General features: G+C 43.4%; 1 protein-coding gene across 1 annotated transcript in view; it reads left to right on the top strand.

Moving 5' to 3' along the window:
- Positions 1-25,669, top strand: part of LOC112266151 (kin of IRRE-like protein 3) — a 132,226-nt gene that overhangs the window by 96,163 nt on the left and 10,394 nt on the right. The window contains exons 7-16 of the mRNA XM_042294953.1: positions 6,564-6,669; positions 12,893-13,041; positions 13,218-13,345; positions 13,958-14,084; positions 19,705-19,805; positions 20,626-20,824; positions 22,283-22,390; positions 22,700-22,783; positions 23,071-23,180; positions 25,373-25,459. Coding sequence (XP_042150887.1) covers positions 6,564-6,669; positions 12,893-13,041; positions 13,218-13,345; positions 13,958-14,084; positions 19,705-19,805; positions 20,626-20,824; positions 22,283-22,390; positions 22,700-22,783; positions 23,071-23,180; positions 25,373-25,459 — 1,199 coding nt within the window. The remainder of the gene's footprint in view (positions 1-6,563; positions 6,670-12,892; positions 13,042-13,217; positions 13,346-13,957; positions 14,085-19,704; positions 19,806-20,625; positions 20,825-22,282; positions 22,391-22,699; positions 22,784-23,070; positions 23,181-25,372; positions 25,460-25,669) is intronic.

Here is a 25,669-nt window from a genome sequence, read left to right as displayed (position 1 = left end):
GGGAAACCAGGCTTGGTTTTGACAGAACGTGATCGCCCGATGTGGTCTCAACAGGCTAGTCTGTTACAATATCGCCGCAGAACCATCTACTAGCCCTGGCCCGTTAGCTTTTTCTGAATGCTGTGTCCCCTGCTTGCCCAGCGTAGTAGTGAATACCGTACAGCACCCTGACTCACCTATTGCTACTCTTTTGACCCTATGATCACTCGGCTTCACAGCTGATGCCCCCTGGACTGTTTCAATAACACGGTACCTCATTTTGTTTACCTGTCGGCCCCAGCCTCGTACTCAGGTCCTGTATGTATCTAACTGACCTGCTCTGCCCTTTCATCTCCATTTACCCGTTGTTGTCTTAGCTCTCCTGATCAACACCTGTGATTGCCTCATGCCTCTCTCTAATGTCAATATGCCTTGTCTACTGCTGTTTTGGCTAGTTTTAATTTGTTTTATTTCACTGTAGAGTCCTCAGTCCCGCTCAACATGCCTTAGATTGCTCTTTTGTCACACCCCACACACATATGGAGACCTCACCTAGATTAATTGATGCCTCCAGAGACTAAACCTCTCTCATTGTCACACAACGCATAGGTTTACATTCACTATACTCACATCCTACCATACCCTTATCTGTACATTATGCTTTGAATCTATTCTACCACACCCAGAAATCTGCTCCTTTTATTCTCTGTCCCCAACACACTAGACAACCAGTTCTTATAGCCTTTAGCTGTACCCTTATCCTACTCCTCCTCTGTTCCTCTGGTGATGTAGAGGTTAACCCAGGCCTTGTAGCCCCCAGTTCCACTCCTATTCCCCAGGCGCTATCATTTGTTGACTTATGTTACCGTAAAAGCTTTGGTTTCATGCATGTTAACATCAGTAGCCTCCTCCTTAAGTTTTTTTTTTTCACTGCTTTAGCACACTCCGCCAACCCTGATGTCCTGGTTTAGGAAGGCCACCAAAAATTCTGAAATTACCATCCCCAACTATAACAATTTCTGCCAAGATAGAACTGCCAAAGGGAGTGGATTTGCAATCTACTGCAGAGAAAGCCTGCAGAGTTCTGTCATGCTATCCAGGTCTGTGCCCAAACAGTTCAAGCTTCTACTTTTAAAAATCCACCTTTCCAGAAATAAGTCTCTCACTGTTGCCACTTGTTACAGACCCCCTCAGCCCCCAGCTGCGCCCTGAAGACCATATGTGAATGAATTGCCCCCATTTATCTTCTGTTAGGTGACATAAACTGGGATATGCTTAACACCCCAGCTGTCCTACAGTCTACGATAGATGCCCTCAATCTCACCCAAACTATTATGTAACCTACCTACAACCCCAAATCTGTAAACTCAGTTATCCTCAAAGATATCATCCTGACCATCCTGCTCTCCTACCATCCTACACCTCTGCTGTCTTCAACCAGGATCTCAGTGATCACTGCCTCATTGCCTGCTTCCGTAATGGGTCCGTGGTCAAACGACCACCCCTCATCAGTCAAATGCTCCCTAAAACACTTCAGCGAGCAGGCCTTTCTAATCGACCTGGCCTGGGTATCCTGGAAAAATATTGACCTCATTCCGTCAGTAGAGGATGCCTGGTTATTCTTTAAAAGTGCTTTCCTCGCCATCTTAAATTAGCATGCCCCATTCAAAACATTTAGAGCCAGGAACAGATGTAGCCCTTGGTTCACTCCAGACCAGACGGCCCTTGACCAGCACAAAATCATCCTGTGGCGTACTGCATTAGCATCGAATAGCCCCCGCAATATGCACATTTTCAGGGAAGTTAGGAACCAATATACACACGCAGTTAGGAAAGCAAAAGCTAGCTTTTTCAAACATAAATTTGCATCCTGTAGCATAACCTCCCAAAGGTTCTGGGACACTGTAAAGTCCATGGAGAATAAGAGCACCTCCTCCCAACTGCCTACTGCACTGAGTCTAGGAAACACTGTCACCACCGATAAATCCACGAGAATTTCAATAAGCATTTTTCTACAGCTGGCCATGCATTCCATCTGGCTACCCCTATCCCGGTCAACCGCTCTGCACCCACCACAGCAACTTGCCCAAGCCTCCCCATTTCTCCTTCACCCAATTCCAGATAACTGATGTTCTGAAAGAGCTGCAAAATCTGGACCCCTACAAATCAGCTTGGCTAGACAATCTGGACCCTCACTTTCTAAAATTATCCAGCGCAATTTTTGCAACCCCTATAAATAGCCTGTTCAACCGCTCTTACGTATTGTCTGAGATCCCCAAAGATTGGAAAGCTGCCGCAGTCATCCCCCTCTTTAAAGGGGGAGACACTCTAGACCCAAACTGTTACAGACCTTTATCTATCCCACCCTGCCGTTCACCAACTACTTCTCAGACAGAGTTCAGTGTGACAAATCGGAGGGCCTGTTGTCTGGACCTCTGGTAGTCTCTATGGGGGTGCCACAGGGTTCAATTCTGGGGCCAACTCTTTTCTCTGTATACATCAATGATGTCGCTCCTGTGGCTGGTGATTCTCAGATCCACCTCTATGCAGATGACACCATTCTGTATACTTCTTGCCCTTCTTTGGACACTGTTAACTAACCTCCAGATGAGCTTCAATGGCATACAACTCTCCTTTCGTTGCCTCCAACTGCTCTTAAATGCAAGTAAAACTAATATGCATGCTCTTCAACCGATCGCTGCCAACACCTGCCCAACTGTCCAGCATCACTACTCTGGACGGTTTTGACTTAGAATATGTGGACAACTACAAATACCTAGGTGTCTGGTTAGACTGTAAACTCTCCTTCCAGACTCACATTAAGCATCTCCAATCCAAAATTAAATCTAGAATTGGCTTCCTATTTCGCAACAAAGCATCCTTCACTCACGCTGCCAAACATACCCTTGTAAAACTGACTATCGTACCAATCCTTGACTTCGGTGATGTCATTAACAAAATAGCCTCCAACACTCTACTCAGCAAATTGGATGCAGTCTATCACAGTGCCATCGGTGTCGTCACCAAAGCCCCATATACTACCCACCACTGCAACCTGTATGCTCTCGTTGGCTGGCCATCTCTTCATATTTGTCGCCAAACCCACTGGCTCCAGGTCGTCTATAAGTCTTTGCTAGGTAAAGTCCCCCCTTATCTTAGCTCACTGGTCACCATAGCAGCACCCCCACGTAGTACTTGCTCCAGCAGGTATATTTTATTGGTCACCCCCAAAGCCAATTCCTTCTTTGGCCGCCTTTCCTTCCAGTTCTCTGCTGCCAATGACTAGAACGAATCTCAAAAATCATTGAAGCTGGAGACGTTTATCTCCCTCACTAAATTTAAGCATCAGCTTTCAGAGCAGCTTGCAGATCATTGCACCTGTACACAGCACATCTGTAAATAGCCCATCCAACTACCTCATCCCCATATTGTTATTTTCTTCCCTCCTTTGCACCCCAGTATCTCTACTTTTACATCAATCTTCTGCAAATCTACCACTCCAGTGTTTATTTGCTAAATTATATATTTTTTCGCCCCTACGGCCTATTTATTGCCTTACCTCCCTAATTTTCTTCATTTGCACACACTGTATATAGACCTTTCTATTGTGTTATTGAGTGTACGTTTGTTTTTTCCATGTGTGTTGTTGTTTGTGTCGCACTGCTTTGCTTTATCTTGGCCAGGTCGCAGTTGTAAATGAGAACTTGTTCTCAACTGGCCTACCTGGTGAAATAAAAATATTTTAAAGTCTGCTGCTGTAAAAACGTATGTTTTATGGCTTTACACCCCCTAATATATTGTGGAAAAAGAGTTACCTGTCTAAGTGAATACAGAGGGTCTTCTTTAATGGAAGCCTCTCCAACATAATCCAGGTATAATCAGGAATTCCCCATGGCAGCTGTCTTGGCCCCTTCATTTTTTCAATTTTGACTAATGACATGCCACTGGTCTTGAGTTAAGCCAGTGTGTTTATGTATACAGATGACTCACCACCATACACTTCAGCTACAACAGCAAGTGTAATCACTGCAACAGAGCTGCAGTTACAGTAGTTTCAGAACGGGTGGCAAGGAATAAGTTAGTCTTAAACTTTTTTTCAACTGAAAGCATTTTATTCGGGACAAATCATTTACGAAACCATAAATCTCAACTAAATCTTGTTATAAATAATGTGGAAATTGAGCAAGTTGACGTGACTAAACTGCAAGCAGACTAACCCTGGATTGTAAACTGTCATGGTCAAAACATATTGATACAACTGTAGCTAAAATGGGGGAGAAGTCTCTCCGCCTTTTTAACAACACTATCAACAAAGCAGGTTCTACAGGCTCTAGTTTTGTCACACCTGGACTACTGTTCAGTCGTGTGGTCAGGTGTCACAAAGAGAGTCCTCAGAAAATTACAATTGGCTCAGAACAGGGTAGCACAGCTGGCCCTTAAATGTACATGGATAGCTACCATTAATAATATGCATGTAAATCTCTCATGGCTCAAAGTAGAGGAGAGATTGACTTCATCACTACTTTTGTAAGAAGTGTTGACATGCAGAATGCACCGAGGTGTCAGTTTAAACTACTAGCAAACAGCTCGAACACCCATGCATACCCCACAAGACATGTCACCAAAGGACTCTTCACAATCCCCAAGTCAAGAACAGACTATTGGAGGCATACAGTACTTCATAGAGCCATGGCTACATGGAACTCTATTCCACATCAGGTAACTGAAGAAAGCAGTAGAATCAGATAAAAAAAACATACAAAAATACACCTTATGGAACAGTGGGGACTGTGAAGAGACACACACAGGCAGAGATACACATACACATGATAATAAACGCACTCTACACACACGTACACATGAATGTTGTATTGTAAAAAAAGTGTCTTCGGAAAGTATTCACACCCCTTGACTTTTTACACATTTTGTTACGTTACAGCCTTATTAAAAAATTGATTTAATTGTTTATTGCTCCGTTTGGCCGGGCGGCCAAATCTAGGAAGAGTCTTAATGGTTCCCAACATCCTCAATTTAAGAATGATGGAGGCCTCTGTTTTCTTGGGGACCTTTAAAAGCTGCAGACATTTTTTGGTACCCCTCCCCAGAACTGTGTCTTGACACCGTCCTGTCTCCAAAAAATGTGGAAAAAGTCAAGGGGTCTGAATTCTTTCCGAAGTGTTATGAAATGTAATGTCATGTAATATTTTTCATTGTATATAACTGTCTTAATGTTGCTGGACCCCAGGAAGAGTAGCTGCTGGTTTGGCAGGAAATAATGGGGATCCTTAATAAATACAAATACAAAAAAATAGTGTCAATAATTTGGAACCAACTATATATTTGATTAGTCATATAATTTATGGATATAAACTCAGAGAGAACTCCCCTCTAGCGTTCATGCTGCCCTCTTTTGCAGCAGAGGTTTGTTAGATTTCATCAAGCAAAGTTAAATCAAGGACTTGATTGTATTAAAAGCAATCTACATATAAAGCTAGACATGGAAATGGCTTGGACATTTGTCACAGTAGACGTAAAGAGACAGTAGCCCATTTGAATTGAAGCAGCGGACGTAGAGAAGGAGAGAGGGGCCATGCTCGTGGCTGCCGTGTTCCATTAGTGATATCAGACAACCTTTGAGTCGCCCCATGATGTTCAGAGATGGGGCTTATACTGCTGAAAGGCCATAGTTTTTTTATCACTCAGACTCCCAGTGTTTGATGAGGACTTTTGGCCCTCCATTACTTTACATTCTTCACAGTCTATCCCTATGGCCCTTTCATCAATGCTGGACTTAATTGAAAAATAGCTTGCCGTACTTGAAACATTTTACGTGAACATAAAGGGGGACCGAAGTGGAGGATTCACCAGAGATGAAAAAGTGATTAAAATCAAATCAAAGTTTATTTGTCACGTGCGCCAAATACAACAGGTTGAAATGCTTACTTACAGTGCATTTTTTAAGTAAAAAAAAGGTATTCGGTGAACAATAGATACGTAAAAAAAAATACAAACAATGGTAAAAAAGACAGTGAAAAATAACAGTAGCGAGACTATATACAGTAGGGAGACTATAACAGTAGCGAAACTATATACAGGCAACGGTTAGTCAGGCTGATTGAGGTAGATTAAAATGCATCTTCAAAAATAATTCTATACCTTTAGTTACATTTAATTGCTGTTTATTGAATTAACATAATCTATGTGTTTGCTTTTTTAAGATCATTTTTAATTGTGTCTAACTCAGTGTTTGTTAATTATTGTAATTATAATGGAGTGCTTGGCGGAAAAATCACTGTCTCAATTAATCCTTATTTGCAAATTGCCAATTACTGAAAAACTCATTATCAAGAGTTGCATTATTTGATTTGATTTCCTGTGTTTTTCTGCTCTTTAATGTCTCAAATGAAAATGTAAAACAAGTATAGGTAGTGTATTTCCGCACCTGTAAAAATATCTCACAACATAAGTTACTATAGGGGGAATATGCTGGTCTATTTGGTAAATGCAACAGCCCTAGATTACTGTAAGGTTGTTACAGGGGTCTTTTCTAATTGGTCGTCTGTCTCTGGTCTGTGTCCATACAGATTTGCCACTTGTCAATCTGTCAGTGGAGCCTCAGCCCATTCTGGAAGGAAACCTTGTCAAGTTCCACTGCTCGGCCAAGGCTAACCCACCCGTCACACTGTACAGGTAAGATTACCTACCTATACATTCATACCTTCTCTCTCTCTGTCTCTGTCTGGCTCTCTCTCTCTCTCTCTCTCTCTCTCTCGATATTCTATATCAGATTATTTTCACTCAGAACTTGGTTCCTTGGTAAGACTTTGAACGTGCTGTCTCAGAACTTTACTTTAAACTCCATTACTAATTTCTCAATGAGAAATGTATTATAGCAAAATATATGTGAGCCAGACATAATGCATTATGCAATGCCCCATAATGAGAAAGAAAAACACTGACAACAACTTCAAATGATATACAAAGGTCCTGTCTGATTAATGTTGCTTGTTGCTAATAACTTCTCACATTAAGTCAAATGTGGCACCTCACTCCATTCTTATGATGCCGTGACACTATTAAATCTCTTGTCGATTTGGAAAATATTCACAGAAAAACATACAGAGAAAAATCTAATGCCAAATGTCTGTTGAAATTCATTCCCAGTCATGTACTTAGAGACTAATGAATGCATTGACTTGCATGGCTTTGCTTTGAGATACTATTGTCTATATCCCCTGAACATAGATACATTACCTTGAGTGGGAGAAGAGCTGGCATTGCGTTGTATCTGATGAGGATGCCAGGGTTACAAGGTATCATGTTAAAAGGGTGACATGAGTGTCAGAGTACTGCAGCAGGGCCAATGGACATTTGAGTGGAAGGAGTGGGTTGATCTTCTGAATCTACGCTGAACCCATGCCTGTGCTTTTTCTCAATCCTTTTTGGATTCTGACTGACAACTTCAAGCACACACTGAGAGACTTGATTTGGAACACTGAGTTCTTCAATTCTCACAAGAAACATTTCCTTTCCTCTCAGAGAGGATTGGGGATAAAGAAGAAATTCTCATGAAACTTGGTCCTTGAAGAGGTGTAATGCCAAGGTGATTTGTCAAGACATGCTTTTCTGTGAGGGTTTTAAAACCAAGGGAAGAATAAGTGGAACAAAATCAATAGCGAAGGGAATTGCCCAGCCGACACTGAGTCTGAAGCAGTATTGGGAAATGAAATGGATCTACAACACACTCACAGGTGGCAAAACAGAGACGTTCCTTTGATGGATTCTGCCCTTTTAAAAAACAAGACTTGTGTTTGATTGCGCAGGTTTACACCAAAGGCAGGTCTTCTGCTACAATCACCGTGGAACTCAGTCTCTATTGTTGTGGGACATGGATCAATGTTCCACTAAGAGGGCTTGGGTCCTTGGGAGCCTTGGTGGGTCAGATTCCTTTTAGCCTTGGAAAGCAATGCATAATGTAATGAAAAAAGGAGGGAGGTTGAACTTCAGGCTGAAATAGGAACTCTCTAGAAAGGTTTCACTAGTGTTAGGATCCAATACCACTTTGAGTTGAGTCCTCTGCACGTCTGAACACACACTTCACTGCTGTTCATTGGGCTGTGATAATATATCATTTGTTTTCAATATGCAACCATGCAGATTCATTTACGATTCATTTTAGCACACATTCTGTAACGGTTTTCGTCCTCCTCTTCTGAGGAGGCGTAGGAAGGATCGGACCAATGCGCAGCGTGGTAAGTGTCCATAATATTATTTTAATGAAATATAACTGAACACAGAAAACAAAGAATAAGAAAATAAATTGAAACCGACACAGTCCCACAGTCCCGGAGCAAACATTGACACAGAAAATAATCACCCACAACCAAAATGGGGAAAACAGGCTACCTAAGTATGATTCTCAATCAGAGACAACGATCGACAGCTGCCTCTGATTGAGAACCATACCAGGCCAAACACAGAAATACAACATAGAAAAAAGAACATAGACTACCCACCCCAACTCACGCCCTGACCAAACTAACACAAAGACATAATAAAGGAACTAAGGTCAGAACGTGACACATTCTTCGAAATAACTATTTGATATTTTATCTCCAGCCTCTCTCAGTCTACATGTGTTGCACTGTTCCTGTCTCCACTGGGGAGTTGATTGAGGGGAACCCTCCTTGTCCCCCGGAGAGCGTTACAGCAGTGCAGAGTAGGGAGCTAGTGGTGCGGTGTGTCTGTTAGTCAGCTCTAATACACCCTGTCTCTGGAGATCAGATATGGCACAAGGACAGGGCAGCTCTTAGAGTGATGGCCTCTCTTCTAACCTCCAGAGTGCCATCCATCCTCAGCACACCACTGCCATCCTCCACTTCAATAAGCACTTCACACACATATAGAGCCACGGTAGCAGAGGAAGAGTCAATGACATGGTGATTTCTATTCTCTATGATCTGCTGTGATTAGCCGCTCTATGAATGTTGCTTAACAAAGCAAATGGAAATAAGTCTCTAGTCTACAGATATCTCTCAGGCAGAGCCAGAACCCTTACTCATGGGAGGAAAGAACATGTGCCTCAGGGATAGTGGATAGGATAGGAGTAGAGGATAGGGAGTAACCTAACGTAGCAGGCAAAGAAAGATGCCTGAGCGGAGTTCTCATTTATGTTTTTCAGGGAAAACGGAAGTTAGGTTGAAAATACTCTATCTCAGGCCTCCCGGGTGGCGCAGTGGTTAAGGGCGCTGTACTGCAGCGCCAGCTGTGCCATCAGAGTCCCTGGGTTCGCGCCCAGGCTCTGTCGTAACTGGCCGTGACCGGGAGGCCCGTGGGGCGACGCACAATTGGCCTAGTGTTGTCCGGGTTAGAGAGGGCTTGGTCGGTAGGGATGTCCTTGTCTCATCGCGCACCAGCGACTCCTGTGGAAGGCTGGGCGCAGTGCACGCTAACCAAGGTTGCCAGGTGCACGGTGTATCCTCTGACACATTGGTGTGGCTGGCTTCCGGGTTGGATGCGCGCTGTGTTAAGAAGCAGTGCGGCTGGTTGGGTTGTGTATCGGAGGACGCATGACTTTCAACCTTCGTCTCTCCCGAGCCTGTACGGGAGTTGTAGCGATGAGACAAGATAGTACCTACTACAACAATTGGATACCACGAAATTGAGAAAAAAAATATATATATACTGTATCTCTGAAAACCGGATGTTAGCGTTTTCTAGTGACTCATAGGCTAGATAGGGGGGGAAGTACTGTTGGAAGTAAGTTTGTGTTTTTGTCTGAGTGTGTTGATGTGAATCGAGGAATTGTAAATCAATAGAGCTGTTAAGGGATCTTCATTACATAATGGAAGGAGGAGGGGCAACCATAATACTTCAACATCATATTGAACGCCCTGGTGGTACAGATACAAAGCTTTTTTTTCACTACTCCAAGAAGAGGCACTCCGGAGAGGGACACAACAGAAGAGGAGTTTCAGCTCTCTCACCTGCACACTCTACCACAAACACGTCCCTCTTCACGCCCAGAAAACACCATCCCCAATTCTCTCCCCAGTTAAACAATTAGCGTGTTGTTGCTACTTTGATTTTTTTTGGTCAGTTCTACCATCTACCTTTTCCTTGTCTGTGTCTCTGAGGTGGCTAATGAAGAGGTTTACCACATTGTCTGTGGGCATTGCCACTGTTTGTTTTTCCACAACCGTGCTTCCCCTGCGACTTGCTTTGTGCCACCCAGTGCATCCAGCCTATGAGAATAGCGAGAGAGAGAAAAAAACAAAGTAGCAGGCACAGCAAATTAAATCCATCTTGTCTGTTCTACTGGCATAAACACTTTGGCTGTACAAAATATTTTGACTGGTACCATGCCACTAATGACAGTAATGTTTTAAAGGAAGGTACAACAGCGATGTTCTACGATGTTGTTATTTCATTGCCAGACAAACAGACTTCCTGGTTTTATTTGAATTGTGAGGCACCAAACTGATAGTCTCATCATCTTTGCTCATGTTCCCTACCCAATGGCAGACAGTATATTGGAATGTCATTCACAATGTGTTGAAACTATAGACAATGTGTTGTTCTCTCTTCTAATATTGGGCCTTTTGTCATATTATGTCAAATCAAGAGACATTTCTGTATTATTTGTTTTACACATTTTATTCAAAGAACATCAGGGTGCAATTTGATCAACACATAATTACGAAAGTGTCTATTTTCCATTGAAATAAGTATTTTTATATATTCAACATTATGAAAAAGCAAATGAGCAACATAATCTGTGCTGTGATGTACATACCCATGCTGATAATAATAATAATGTATTCTATATGTTAATAACATAGCTAGATGTTTAATTTAATATAATTCAGTTTGACCATTCCTGTCCCCTCATTTCAGTGGGAGAGAACAAGGTTGGGTTTTCACTGTTCTTTCCCTGGTAAACACAGATTTCACTGATGTTGCCATACACACACACACACACACACACACACACCCTGAGGCACACACCTGACTTGCACCTCATTGTGTGACCTACATCCATGAATAGGTCCGGGTGGTAAGTGAGCTGTTGAGTAAGTTCTCACTGGCCCCTCTGCCCTCCCAGAGGAGATGCAGGTGTCTGATGGATGCAGAGCTGGCTTTGTTTAGACTCTATTGGATGGGGACCAGCACACCAGCCGAGCTTTCACACTCCCTGCAGGCACTAGCATTCTGTCTCTGCTCTCTCTGCACTGTGGACCTCCCAGTCCTGGCAGCCTCACACTCCATTTGGGAGAAACCTGCTGGCCAAACTTCTGTGCTTAACTCACTGTAACTCCTCCAGTACTCTATCAACCCTACACTCTCAGTCACAGCCTGTGGAGAGTCATTCATCATCAGACACTGAGATTCAGAGGGCATTAATGATCACTGTCATCATCAGAGCATTTATTGACATCTAATATTCATAGACAGTGTGTTGCCATTATCATAGTCATTATCATAATACTTAATTCAATATTTTGTGTACAGAATTGTTTTCTTGAGGGACTATACACACAGAATGTTTGCTTTGTGTAGATTACTGTAACGGTATTAATATTTCCTCTTAATACATTCTCCTCCTGGATCAGTTATGTAAGGAAGGGACAGGCGAGCCAAGCACACCCATATGCCCTAATTTTTATATTTTTGGAAACACAGGTGTCCCTGTGCATATTAAGCAGACAGTGATCTCAGTGGCTTCATTTTGCACACAGTGAACTGGCTCCTATAGTGTGGAAACATAGTCTCCTCAGCAGCAAAATGAGCAGCAGAGAAAAATCTACTGGAGCCAATTAGAAAGCTGCTTCACTTGCTGAATGAATGAGGTAATCTATTCTCATTTAAATTATACTTTTCCAGTCAAGCAAAGACCAAGGCTTCACTCATGGATAACAAACAAGTCCCCTATCCCTGGAATACTGCACAGTGTACCCTGTAATCTTGGGTGAGAAAATAGATCCATGTTTTGTGACAGTTAGAAGTGAAAGGTTATCTTCCCCCACAAGAGCATGCAAATACATCTCTTTCTGGGGAAGGGGAGAGGATTAAGATTATACAGAGTTGAATGTCCCAAAATACCTTGTAAATGTGACCGAGAAGCAGCCCCAAACATCCACTCATGCCCTGGCTCGCTTTAATAAATGGCCCCTGTCTCCCACAGCAACAGGGAACCATCCAGTATGGCATGCCGAACAAGACAGAAGCGGTGAAATCAGGAGGCATCGCTCCAACACAAACGGATGTTCTTCATGCAATCCTGTGTCAATGTATTAACATCAGGTGCCTTTACGTGCATACAGTACGTGTCAGCCGGCATCGTCAGGGGGACTCTACCATACAGTACGTGTCAGCCGGCATCGTCAGGGGGACTCTACCATACAGTACGTGTCAGCCGGCATCGTCAGGGGGACTCTACCATATAGTACGTGTCAGCAGGCATCGTCAGGGGATGGATGGCTGCCACAAAAATAGGCTGAAGCCAGCAGAGAACCTGCACAGGAATGTTTTTTTCAGAGAACAACGTGGTCCTGACATGGAAGGAGAGAAACTGTCTTAATGTTTCATCCCTCCTCTCCCCCCATCCTCTCATCCTTCAGACAGGTGCCATCCTCCCTCACTGATGACCGGGACTGAAACGTTATTAGTCAGAAGCAACCCATTCTTCATATTGGTCTGGTGGTAAATGTGTGTTCAAAATGTCTTCCTTCTGCAGATATTCTGGGCCCTCAGCAGAGTATTTTCCGACAACCATAGGCCAGGCGACCATAGGTCAACAATAAGGTCAAAGCAATTTGCGAATACCAGTAGATTATCAGACCACCCCTCTCATGCAGGGTATCTCTCTCTCTCTCTCTCTATTTATCTATCTATCTATTGCACTTCACTACAGGTGGGCCAAAGGAGGTAATGTGATAAAAGAGGTCTCTGGGGACACCTATGAGGTCATTGTGGACCATTCCTTCTTCACCGAGCCTGTCTCCTGTGAGGTCACCAACCCTCTGGGCAGCACCAACATCAGCCGCAACGTCGACGTCTACTGTGAGTGCTACTACTGTGTTGCTCTTTCTGTGGCTATCCAATATTGATGTCCACCCAATGTTATACATCCTATTTAGATACATTCTGTAGCTGACCGTATGGTACTGTGTTATAAAGTGTTCTGTGTTGCTGGTGGCGTTGTGTTGATTGTACTGACTGTGTCTGTGTTCCTGCAGTTGGTCCACGCATGTCTGCAGAGCCCCAGTCCTTACAGGTGGATCTGGGGTCTGATGCTGTATTCAACTGTGCTTGGACTGGAAACCCCTCCCTCACCATCGTCTGGATGAAGAGGGGCTCTGGGGTGGTAAGTATTCACTTATCCAATGTCTTTCAGAATTTCATGATTGTTTTGACTAGGTGTGATACACTGTAGATTGTGATCCATTGTTCCAATCAGGTTAGCCTATACTTTCAATGTCATTTACTTTATATTTGTATGCTTTTCACAACCACCCCCGTATCATGCTGGCCACAGCAGTAACTTCATTAATTATAAAAAATCTAACCGCAGCAGTCATGCAGGATTCAGGTGACAAAGCAGTGCCCTTTGAGCTCAAATCAGTTGTTTTCAAAATCTCATTAATCTCAAAATTCTGAGGCAGCTAGCGGTTCGGGCTCGTTAGCGGTCCTGCTCCCTGACTCCTGGCCGGAGATGTGTTGAGGTGAGCAAAGGGGCATGCAATTGATCTGCCAGCCAGGCTCATTCCTCAACTCCGTACACATCAAACTTCCAAGCCTGGAGATGGGGACCAAAACCGCCCCTCTCTCGTATGAGCCTGGCCTCAAATTGGATTTTAATAATAGAAGAGAGGTGACCTTTAAGGCGTTAAGAGGAGCATAGGCTGCTTTGTGCTGCCTCAAATGAGAAGGTGACCTCTCACTGCTCATTCAGTGACTCTTGACCTCCGTGCGGCAGGTACTAAGCAACGAGAACATCCTGACACTCAAGGCTGTGAGGCAGGAAGATGCTGGGAAATATGTGTGCCGTGCCGTGGTTCCGCGAGTCGGCGCCGGGGAGAAGGAGGTTTCTCTCACCGTCAACGGTAAGTGTCACACTGGTCAGGAATGTATTGAGTGGTTTGGGGGTCACATCTGTAAAGAAGAAAGCAATTTATCACTACAGCCTGCACTGAGCATCGTCTGTGGTTTACACACAAAAACATATCTTCACCCCAAAGACTTTCCAACAATACGGGGGAAGGAGAAGGTTTGCTATTGGGTCTCTCCAGGTGTTCATGCTCTGAATAAATGCATGCAGTGATGCCATCTCTCAATGTACAGTATTTACTCTAGAAAAGGTTTCAAATTCAACAGTGCGTAGTAGCCTACAGCAGAGAGATTCACAGCATTGATCTGGTGGTAACGTGTGTAACAGATGCATGAAAATGTATTTCCTTGACATTTCATCAGTCCTTAGAAAGACACAGGGATGGATGGATAATATAGCTAGCACATCCAGGATATTGCATTATAATCCTTAAACACAGGAAATGTGCTTTAATGCTGATTAGATTCTGTAGGAGTTGAGGAGAGGGTTGGCGTTTTCAGGCCGTGACTGACTAATGAATGCAGAGCAATGCAATGGTGGGAGACCCCACAACTCGCAGACAAATGACTTCATTAACACCACTTGGTATTCACAGAGCGTGCATTAGTGTTGCAGCAGCTATCAGTCGCAGAATTTACACGTTCTTTAAAGGGCTTTTTCTCACCATGTCCATTTGCATGGGTGGTAGATAGAAGTAAAGAACAAAAGGATTTTGGTGAGGTATTGTCCTCGACAATATATTGGATATCTTGAATGCAATCGTACAATGTCTGTTGTTAGCAGCGTTGTTGCTTATTTTTAAACTTGTACAGTAGCTGAGCATCAGAGAGAATGGCATCCAAATGCCCCTTTCGTCATTGGATTACAACCACTAGTGTGTGCTATGAGCCCCTTTTCTATCAATAGCCTAGTTCTGTTCAAGATCAGAGCTCCAATAGTATGGAGCAAAGTCATTCCTAATTTACATCTTAACAGTTTTGTTTTATCCCAGCATCCTTTTTACTGTCTGGACTAGTAAACAAAATCTCTGTTCAAGTTTATTTTCCCAATTGAATTGGTCTTTCTTTCATGTACAACTATCTATGGGGATTGCGTTACTTCTGTATACAACACTATACAAAGAGAAGATACATTGCTTTAATAATAATAGTGATAACACAACTCATAGAACACACATTGGGAAAAATAACACAAAGCGGAAAATGTTTGCTTCAGTCTCTGCAAACTTCAGTCAAGCCGTTATGCGCTTCTTTATTGGTGTTTACTTCTCTTTTATTTGTTTATGTTCGCCTGTTCTTCAGCCTCTCTTGCCTCACGGCCTGGATCTGTCTCTGACATTAAAAAGCCAAATTCTTTGTTACAGTCTGAATAACTGAAATCCACGCTTTCTTAAAACCACACAATGGGTCCTCAGTCGTGAACATTTCTAACCTGCCCAGACCTCTCAGCGAATCAGATTGTCAAGCCGAGGAAGCACAAACAGAGCGTTTGAAGTGGCAGCATGTGGAGAGGACTCTCCCACGGTTTGCTGCTTGATTGTTGTAAGTTGTCTTCTTTATGGCAGATGAAGCTGTATTCTCCTCAGCCCTCATCAACCTGAGGTCTTTGACATCCAATAGGATCCAATTGGATCTGACAGTGAAAGAAGGGCATGACTGATGACAGTGCGTTTTGGGAGACGCCTTGATCGTGTCTCAGAAAAACTGAGTATATGCACGGTGTGAGGGAGTGTGTGTGTATGTGTTTGCATGTTTTGCTATTTGTTTCCCATCACTTATGCCTGGATCATTTTACACAAACAATTGAAATGCATGTGTTTAGAATTTGTCAATATGTTCTTTCTTCCGTTGCATGTCAACGACTCCCACTGCGCAGCAACACAGACAAGAGAATCCTCTCCTTCCCTGGGGACTGGTGTAATTTAATTAGAATCAAATAGCTAGCAGGGGAGGCAGTTTATGTTGAAGTCACTAATGAATACGTATTGCTTGCTCTAGTTTAACATCCTCACACAGTCAGTCTGAGCTTCAATATTTGTTTGAGTGAAGATATTGTATTGTGCATATTTTTTGATCATGTGTTCATTGCATCCTTGTGCAATATTCACACAGAGAAAACTAGTAGGTATATGGCTGAATTTTTACTTGAGATTTGTAGCCTACATGTGTTTGTGTCCCTATCAATGAACTTGAACATATTATATTTGAATGAGTGTTTGTTCGCAGAGGTATGAGTCTGTCCATCTTGTGTATTTCTTGGTAGGTGTCTGTCTGTCTGTCTGTCTGTCTGTCTGTCTGTCTGTCTGTCTGTCTGTCTGTCTGTCTGTCTGTCTGTCTGTCTGTCTGTCTGTCTGTCTGTCTGTCTGTCTGTCTGTCTGTCTGTCTGTCTGTCTGTCTGTCTGTCTGTCTGTCTGTCTGTCTGTCTGTCTGTCTGTCTGTCTGTCTGTCAGATGTTAGGCAGCCCAGGGAGTGTGAGCACATGAACACATTAATGGAGAAAGTGGGCCAATGTGCCTTCTAGTCTCCCACGGGGCATCTTGTTGTTGTAGTTATATTTTTCTCTGCCAGACATAGTCTTTATATGCTCAATAAATTAGCATTTCATTCCTTCTCCAAGTGCCAAGACAGAGCTTAAAGAAACCAGCACAAATTAATAATTCAGTTGAGAAATACCATTCAAATGGGTGTGACAGAGATTGTAATAGAATACAACATCTCTTAGGTGCTTTGAATGAGCTGTTGCAAGGAAGCACAAAAGGACACACCTTTTCAAAGCTCAGGCTATACTTCCAACTCTGTCTGCAAATGCAAGGCCCGGTCTTTGACGTAGGCACTTTCGACAAGGTGATGAACAAAAAATAACAAAGAATCTGATTGTCAAGCAGCCCATTTCATACTCTTAAAAAAAATCTCTGACCATATCGACTGAGTCCACTGACAGTTGGAGCACTCACACCACCCACCAGCTCCATCTCTCTCTGATCAGACAGTCACACACACACACACACACACACACACACACACACACACACACACACACACACACACACACACACACACACACACACACACACACACACACACACACACACACACACACACACACACACTCCTCCCTTTCCTCTGAAGGAGCCACCACACCCCAGCAGTCTGAGGCAGAGAGATAAAACCATCTAATTATATTCCTCATTTGCAGCCCTGATCCACAGAGCAGATTCTCCCGAGCCACCAGCACTCGCCTTGGGCAGCCCGGGAGGAATAGATCTGAGTGTGTTTACCACAGGAGCCCATTCCAGCCATACACACACACACACACACACACACACACACACACGATTTTATGCATCCAACTACACTGACACATCTGCACAGGCCCACACAGACCGGGCCCCCATGCCAGTCCACCATAGGCTACTAAGACAGTGGTGTTGGGACATAGTGCTCAATGTAGTGTTGTTTGTTTGCCGCAATCATTCCACAGAATCAGCACCCAAACTCCCAGTCTCCTGCATGAAGTGGCATACCGAAAGACCATCTGCCAGAATCTCATTAAAATGCTAATTTATTTTAATAAGAGACAGGTAATAAACTGCAATTATGTACATGCAAAGAGATGCCAGGGAACAGGTTGGAGGGGAGTTGGCAGTAAGCTCACCTTCTTACTAATCAAGTTGTTTCCCCACTACTCTATACTTAAACATCTTAAATCACACAAAAATGTTTTTTCAATGTTTTTACTGGCTATTTAATCTGATAGACTGCTTCCTCTGTTGTCTTGTTGGGAGGACTGGAGGTTATCCGATGGATGGAATCTCTATGGGTCAAAGTGCAAGGCTCTGGCGAGCTAAATTGAATGTTCAGAGACACAGGGAGGAGTGTTATCTCTCCACATTGACACTTCTCCCATCATAATTATGCCCATAGAAATGCCTCTCCACTCGCCACCATGACCCTTATCATAGTGGGGGAAATCAAGAGCACCATAACATTTTGGGCCCACACGGATGCCCTTCATACAGCCCTAACATGCCCTTGGTGATATTGTGGAGGTTGGATGAGATGTTTGCATCAAACCACAATGCAATCCTCAGCGCCGGCATTAGGAGTCAGTTGGAAATTGGAAGTAGGATTTACTATGTGAAAGAATGCAGTCTACCTCTTAATTGAATGCAGCACAACCTGATTGAACCAGTGTTACATGGCATGAACCTGAACCCACAGGAATCTGGCAGTAGTTGATTGTGGTAATGTGTGGGTATGTGATTGGCCTTTGTGGTGCAGTGTTGATATGTTCTCCTCTGTGCCCTCTCTATAGGCCTTCATGGTACAGTGTTGATATGTTCCCCTCTGTGCCCTCTCTATAGGCCTTCATGGTACCGTGTTGATATGTTCTCCTCTGTGCCCTCTCTATAGGCCTTCATGGTACTATAGTTCCTTCATGGTACAGTGTTGATATGTTCCCTCTGTGCCCTCTCTATAGGCCTTCCTTCATGGTACCGTGTTGATATGTTCTCCTCTGTGCCCTCTCTATAGGCCTTCATGGTACAGTGTTGATATGTTCTCCTCTGTGCCCTCTCTATAGGCCTTCATGGTACAGTGTTGATATGTTCTCCTCTGTGCCCTCTCTATAGGCCTTCATGGTACCGTGTTGATATGTTCTCCTCTGTGCCCTCTCTATAGGCCTTCATGGTACCGTGTTGATATGTTCTCCTCTGTGCCCTCTCTATAGGCCTTCATGGTACAGTGTTGATATGTTCCCTCTGTGCCCTCTCTATAGGCCTTCATGGTACCGTGTTGATATGTTCTCCTCTGTGCCCTCTCTATAGGCCTTCATGGTACAGTGTTGATATGTTCTCCTCTGTGCCCTCTCTATAGGCCTTCATGGTACAGTGTTGATATGTTCCACTCTGTGCCCTCTCTATAGGCCTTCATGGTACCGTGTTGATATGTTCTCCTCTGTGCCCTCTCTATAGGCCTTCATGGTACAGTGTTGATATGTTCTCCTCTGTGCCCTCTCTATAGGCCTTCATGGTACCGTGTTGATATGTTCTCCTCTGTGCCCTCTCTATAGGCCTTCATGGTACCGTGTTGATATGTTCTCCTCTGTGCCCTCTCTATAGGCCTTCATGGTACCGTGTTGATATGTTCTCCTCTGTGCCCTCTCTATAGGCCTTCATGGTACAGTGTTGATATGTTCTCCTCTGTGCCCTCTCTATAGGCCTTCATGGTACAGTGTTGATATGTTCTCCTCTGTGCCCTCTCTATAGGCCTTCATGGTACAGTGTTGATATGTTCTCCTCTGTGCCCTCTCTATAGGCCTTCATGGTACCGTGTTGATATGTTCTCCTCTGTGCCCTGGTACAGTCTATAGGCCTTCATGGTACTGTGTTGATATGTTCTCCTCTGTGCCCTCTCTATAGGCCTTCATGGTACAGTGTTGATATGTTCTCCTCTGTGCCCTCTCTATAGGCCTTCATGGTACAGTGTTGATATGTTCTCCTCTGTGCCCTCTCTATAGGCCTTCATGGTACAGTGTTGATATGTTCTCCTCTGTGCCCTCTCTATAGGCCTTCATGGTACCGTGTTGATATGTTCTCCTCTGTGCCCTCTCTACAGGCCCACCCACCATCTCTAGTACCCAGACCCATCAGGCTCTCCATGGGGAGAAGGGCGAGATCAAGTGCTTCATCCGGAGCACTCCACCTCCAGACCGCATTGTGAGTAACACCACTTCCTTCAATATCTATCTATTTTACTTATCTCTACTGGCCACAGCATTGCATGGTATATGGGTCGCATTACAGCCATGGTGCCCTGACAGGGCTACTGTTGCATTATCAGCATTTCATTAAACCATCAAGTTAACATGCAATACAACTGAGAAAGATATCAGTTTAATGAATATAATAGTATTCTAACTGCTTGATTTTGTATGAATGGGAGGGCATGAAGCATGGCAAGCTTACACCCTTAATTTCTAATGTAATGCATGCTGATGCTCTGTTAGCACAGATCCCATTAAGATTTATGGCCCTTAGATAAACAGCCTACTCTCTCAGAGCCCTCTCTTGTTCCATTAACAGTGTGTGTGTGTGTGTGTGTGTGTGTGTGTGTGTGTGTGTGTGTGTGTGTGTGTGTGTGTGTGTGTGTGTGTGTGTGTGTGTGTGTGTGTGTGTGTGTGTGTGTGTGTACATGTAAGTACACATGTGAGTGTGTGTGTGTTTTGGCATAATTGCAATCTACAAATGAATGTTTTGTGTGTTGATAATTGGCATTAACATGCTGCATAATTAATATGCTGTTGATTTGATGGGAGGGTCTAAAGAGGTAGCATGAATATTTATCCAACATAAATGTGAAAGTAATTTTGCTTCCATGCTTATGAATATGTTTTAACCACCAGAAAAGTGCTTGCAATTCATCTTATTTGTCAGCAATCAATTGTTGTCACTTAGAACAGTACTTCATGCTTCTGATCACCCAGTGAAAGATGGGGAACTCCTCCCCCCTCATGTTTACCTTGTGATTCCCTTACAGGCCTGGTCATGGAAGGAGACAGTGCTGGAGTCAGGGACATCTGGCCGTTACACAGTGGAGACGGTCAGCACCGAAGAAGGAGTCATCTCTACTCTGACCATGAGTAACATCGTCCCTGCAGACTTCCAGACCATCTACAACTGCACAGCCTGGAACAGCTTTGGGTCTGACACGGAGATCATCCGTCTCAAGGAACAAGGTGGGAGCCAAGGTTCAACAGGTTCCACCTTCTCTACTTCAACACTGTGGTGGCCGTGGTTCTAGTGTAGTGTAGAGAATGCGTGTGACAACTAGAGAGGGTGTGTGTCAGTGGATTTGATAGGTTTACAAGTGTTGAACCAACCATTGTCATTATCAGCCACAAACCACAATGAACCCCGATGCACCATACAGTGTTTAGGTGCTGACAACACCTATCTCATTTGAGTGACATTTTTGTGGTGTCTGATTTATCAACACTTCACATTATTTCACTTTAGAACAATAGGATGACCCAGACTGTTGAAATCGGACAGATACAGCATGAAATAAACAGCCAATGCATTTGTAGTTACTGCACTCATTTTGTAGATTCAGTCACAGTGTGAGTAATTTGTAGCTAATTAGCTAGTTAAAAGATATTGTTCAACTCAAGTGCAGATTCATAGTAGGCACACCAGATCAGTAGTCATACCACACGACAACACAAATATACCAATGCTTTATTATTAAATTATTGGCTGGGTTTCATAGCTGGACGTGTTGCTCTGTCTTTTCAATGGGGAAGTTTTGTTTTGGGTCACTCCCCATAAATTATACTGTATTGCTGGCTTATATGAAAGGGACATTGATTAATTAAGAAATGGGAAAAGGCTATCTATTGTGTTGCGTTTGTTTAAAGTGTGGGGAGGTAATTAAATGTAGGTGGATGTCTAAGTCTTCATTATAACAGTGAAATCAGACCACGCATAGATACTTTAAAGGGATACTTTGCGATGTTGACAATAAAGTCCTTTATCTACTTCTCCAGAGTCTGATGAATTCATAGATACCATTTGTATGTCTCTGTCCAGTATGAAGGAAGTTAGAGGTAGTTTCGCGAGCCAATGCACAATGCCTGAAATCTACAGGAGCATACTGTTCCCATAGATTTCCAGTCATTGCGCTAACGCTAGTTAGTAATTTCGCTTCTTCCTTCAAACCGCAGAGAGACATACAAATTCATCTGACTCTGGGGAAGTAGATAAATGGCTTTATTGCTAAAATCTCAAATTATTCCTTTAAGGATTAGGCTGACTCAATTTACAGCCCTGTTGCTATTTATCCACTCAATTAAAAAACTGTCAGCCACTTTTGTGAGTATGAATTAAATGTGATTGGAAGGAATCAGCACTGTAATAAGAAATATGTTAAAATACAAATCATGTTTTCTATCAACCTTATATAGATATTTCTTATGTTGGGCATCAAAACATTTGGGAAAATATTTATTATTAATATGTTATTGAGATGTGTGTATTTGTAAAACTAAGTAATGTCTTTATTATTTTACAATGTAATTGTTTGAACTTTGGTCCTTGTTTTATATGTTTGTATCTATGTATACTTTATATGTGTGTAGTATACTGGTTGTATTTGCTATGTGTTATTGTAGAAGGGAATGTTTTGATGTCCACAGAGTCTCTCCCGGTGGCGGTCATCATCGGGGTGGCAGTTGGGGCCTTGGTGGCTTTCATCGTCCTCATAGGGACCATCGGAGCTTTCTGCTGTACCCGCTCTCAGAGAAGTACGTATCCCCGTACCTGTGCCACCCACTGCATGCCAAAGCAAAATGAGGCATGGTCCTCAGCAGGAGATAGACAGGGTGTGAGGGCTCATGTCTCATAATTGAGCAGTATAACTTACCTGACTATTCATTGCTAGCTACAGCTACTTCCATCCTGTCTAACGTTCAAATTCAAAACTCCATCCCTAACAGTACCTCAGGTTAGAAACAGTCAGCCATTGCGCTTTTCCAAAACTGTGCTGCTGCGTGCGTGATTCCCTGTGTGGGACCTTTTACTAGCATTCAGCATGTTGTTGTTGTATACCACAGAGGAAGCGCACCTGGTAATGCCCTCACTACCCGTCTCCATCTGTACTCACCAGCGAGAACTTGCAAGCAAAATTAAGACAGAAAGTAAGACTTTGTTATATGATAGTATGAACCGCATTGTTCTAAATGAGCCACCGCAAGGCCAGTGTGAGATGTGCTTATGTACGTAGAAAATAATCTTATCTTGACAACAAAACAAAAGAAATGTAATCTCTTGCTCTGTACTGTTGGGGAAGGGGACACTACTTTCAAAAGCCATGCCAAGAAGATTTGAAGTCCAGTGTATTGAAGTTATTGGGGGAAGTGCAATGTCTCTGTGAATATTGTGTGTCTCAGCATCTTGAGCTGTAACTTACTATTGTTTCCAACAGATCTGAAAGGGGTGGTGTCGGCCAAGAATGACATCCGAGTGGAGATTGTACACAAAGACCACAACGCGGCACGGGAAAATGAGGAGCACACCGCCATGAAGCAACTGATGGTGAGTGTGAGTGTCCTACCACCATTTCCACTTCTGTACCCAACGTGAAAACAACAGAAAACCCTATCCCCTCCAGCCCTCTTTATACTCACAGATAATGAATGCTAATTATCTCTGGGATAGCATTAATAGCACTTCACTAGGGCACAAAAGCAACCTGCTGAATAATGGAACAGCACTGAGTTGTGTAGATGTACTGTATATTCGCTGTGATCAATGCACTGTGTTGGCCTATTTCTATTGAACTGGCCCATGTTGTTTCTCCCTGTGAGAGAAAAGGCCACAGTAAGGCATAGCTTTTTTAGTTGTGCCCTATGTCTGTCTATTAAAAAACCCTGCCTCATTTTTTGGAATGACATAAGTTCTGCGCTTTGAAAAGGCCCAGGAGAGCAGGGCTATGGTTTCAGCAAGGGGCTTTGATTATATTATTAACACTTCATGGGAGTTCATGGGTCTGCATATGACACCGTACATATCTGCATTTCTCTAATGAGATTCATGGATACATTATTTATAGTTATGCGCCCGAGTAAAGTTGAAATGTGTCTGAAAATTATTTCAGAATTTTTCGAAAGTGATATTCCTGCATGCTGACTGTTATGAGGGATATCATAACATCATATTTCTAAACGTGCCTTGTCTATTTTATTTATTTATTTCACCTTTATTTAACCAGGTAGGCTAGTTGAGAACAAGTTCTCATTTGCAACTGCGACCTGGCCAAGATAAAGCGTAGCAATTCGACACATACAACACAGAGTTACACATGGAATAAACAAAACATACAGTCCATAATACAGTAGAACAAAAGAAAAAGTCTATATACAGTGAGTGCAATGAGGTAAGTTAAGGAAATAAATAGGCCATGGTGGCGAAGTAAATACAATATAGCAATTAAACACTGGAATGGTAGATCGGCAGAAGATGAATGTGTAGGTTGAGATACTGGGGTGCAAAGGAGCAAAATAAATAAATAAATAAATACCAGTATGGGGATGAGGTAGGTAGATAGATGGGCTGTTTACAGATGGGCTATGTACAGGTGCAGTGATCTGTGAGCTGCTCTGACAGCTGGTGCTTAGTGAGGGAGATGTGAGTCTCCAGCTTTAGAGATTTTTGCAATTCGTTCCAGTCATGGGCAGCAGAGAACTGGAAGGAAAGACGACCAAAGGAGGAATTGGCTTTGGGGGTGACCAGTGACATATACCTGCTGGAGCGCGTGCTACGAATGGGTGCTGCTATGGTGACCAGTGAACTGAGATAACGAGGGGCTTTACCTAGCAGAGACTTGTAGATAACCTGTAGCCAGTAGGTTTGGCGACGAGTATGAAGCGAGGGCCAACCAACGAGAGCATACAGGTCGCAATGGTGGGTAGTGTATGGGGCTTTGGTGACAAAACGGATGGCACTGTGATAGACTGCATCCAGTTTGTTGAGTAGAGTGTTGGAGGCGATTTTATAGATGACATCACCGAAGTCGAGGATAGGTAGGATGGTCAGTTTTACGAGGGTATGTTTGGCAACATGAGTGAAGGATGCTTTGTTGCGATATAGGAAGCCGATTCTAGATTTAATTTTGGATTGGAGATGCTTAATGTGAGTCTGGAAGGAGAGTTTACAGTCTAACCAGACAACCAGGTATTTGTAGTTGTCCACGTATTCTAAGTCCGAGCCGTCCAGAGTAGTGATGTTGGACGGGCGAGCAGGTGGGGCAGTGATCGATTGAATAGCATGCATTTAGTTTTACTTGCGTTTAAGAGCAGTTGGAGGCCACGGAAGGAGAGTTGTATGGCATTGAAGCTCGTCTGGAGGTTAGTTAACACAGTGTCCAAAGAAGAGCCAGAAGTATACAGAATGGTGTTGTCTGCGTAGAGGTGGATCAGAGAATCACCAGCAGCAAGAGCAACATCATTGATGTTTATAGAAAAGAGAGTCGGCCCGAGAATTGAACCCTGTGGCACACCCATAGAGACTGTCAGAGGTCCGGACAACAGGCCCTCCAATTTGACACACTGAACTCTATCAGAGAAGTAGTTGGTAAACCAGGCGAGGCAATCATTTGAGAAACCAAGGCTGTCGAGTCTGCCAATAGGAATGTTGTGATTGACAGAGTCGAAAGCCTTGGCCAGGTCGATGAATACGGCTGCACAGTAATGTCTCTTATCGGTGGCGGTTATGATGTCTATATGCAGGTAGAACGCGGGGAGTTCCAGCAGGAGTCAGTGCTGAAGCAGCTAGAGGTGCTGCAAGAAGATGAGAAAGAGTACCAGCATATCAAGGTAGGTCCATGAACATGGATGATGGAGGGGGGACGGAAGGAGATAGAGGTGGAGAAGGAGAAAGACAAGAGGAGGCAGGCAAGAGGTTGATCTTCAACAGGACCATTTCCTTCCACATTGGCTAAATAAGGCCAGGGGTCAAATGTATCTAATTAAAGTTTAATTTGATGAATTAAGGGGTCAACCAAGGTGGTGTATTAGGAATCAGAA

Source organism: Oncorhynchus tshawytscha, linkage group LG13 (genome assembly GCF_018296145.1).
Source record: "Oncorhynchus tshawytscha isolate Ot180627B linkage group LG13, Otsh_v2.0, whole genome shotgun sequence".
Taxonomy (NCBI): domain Eukaryota; kingdom Metazoa; phylum Chordata; class Actinopteri; order Salmoniformes; family Salmonidae; genus Oncorhynchus; species Oncorhynchus tshawytscha.
The sequence above is the reverse complement of the archived record's forward strand: the minus strand, read 5'-3'. Positions and strand labels throughout refer to the sequence as shown.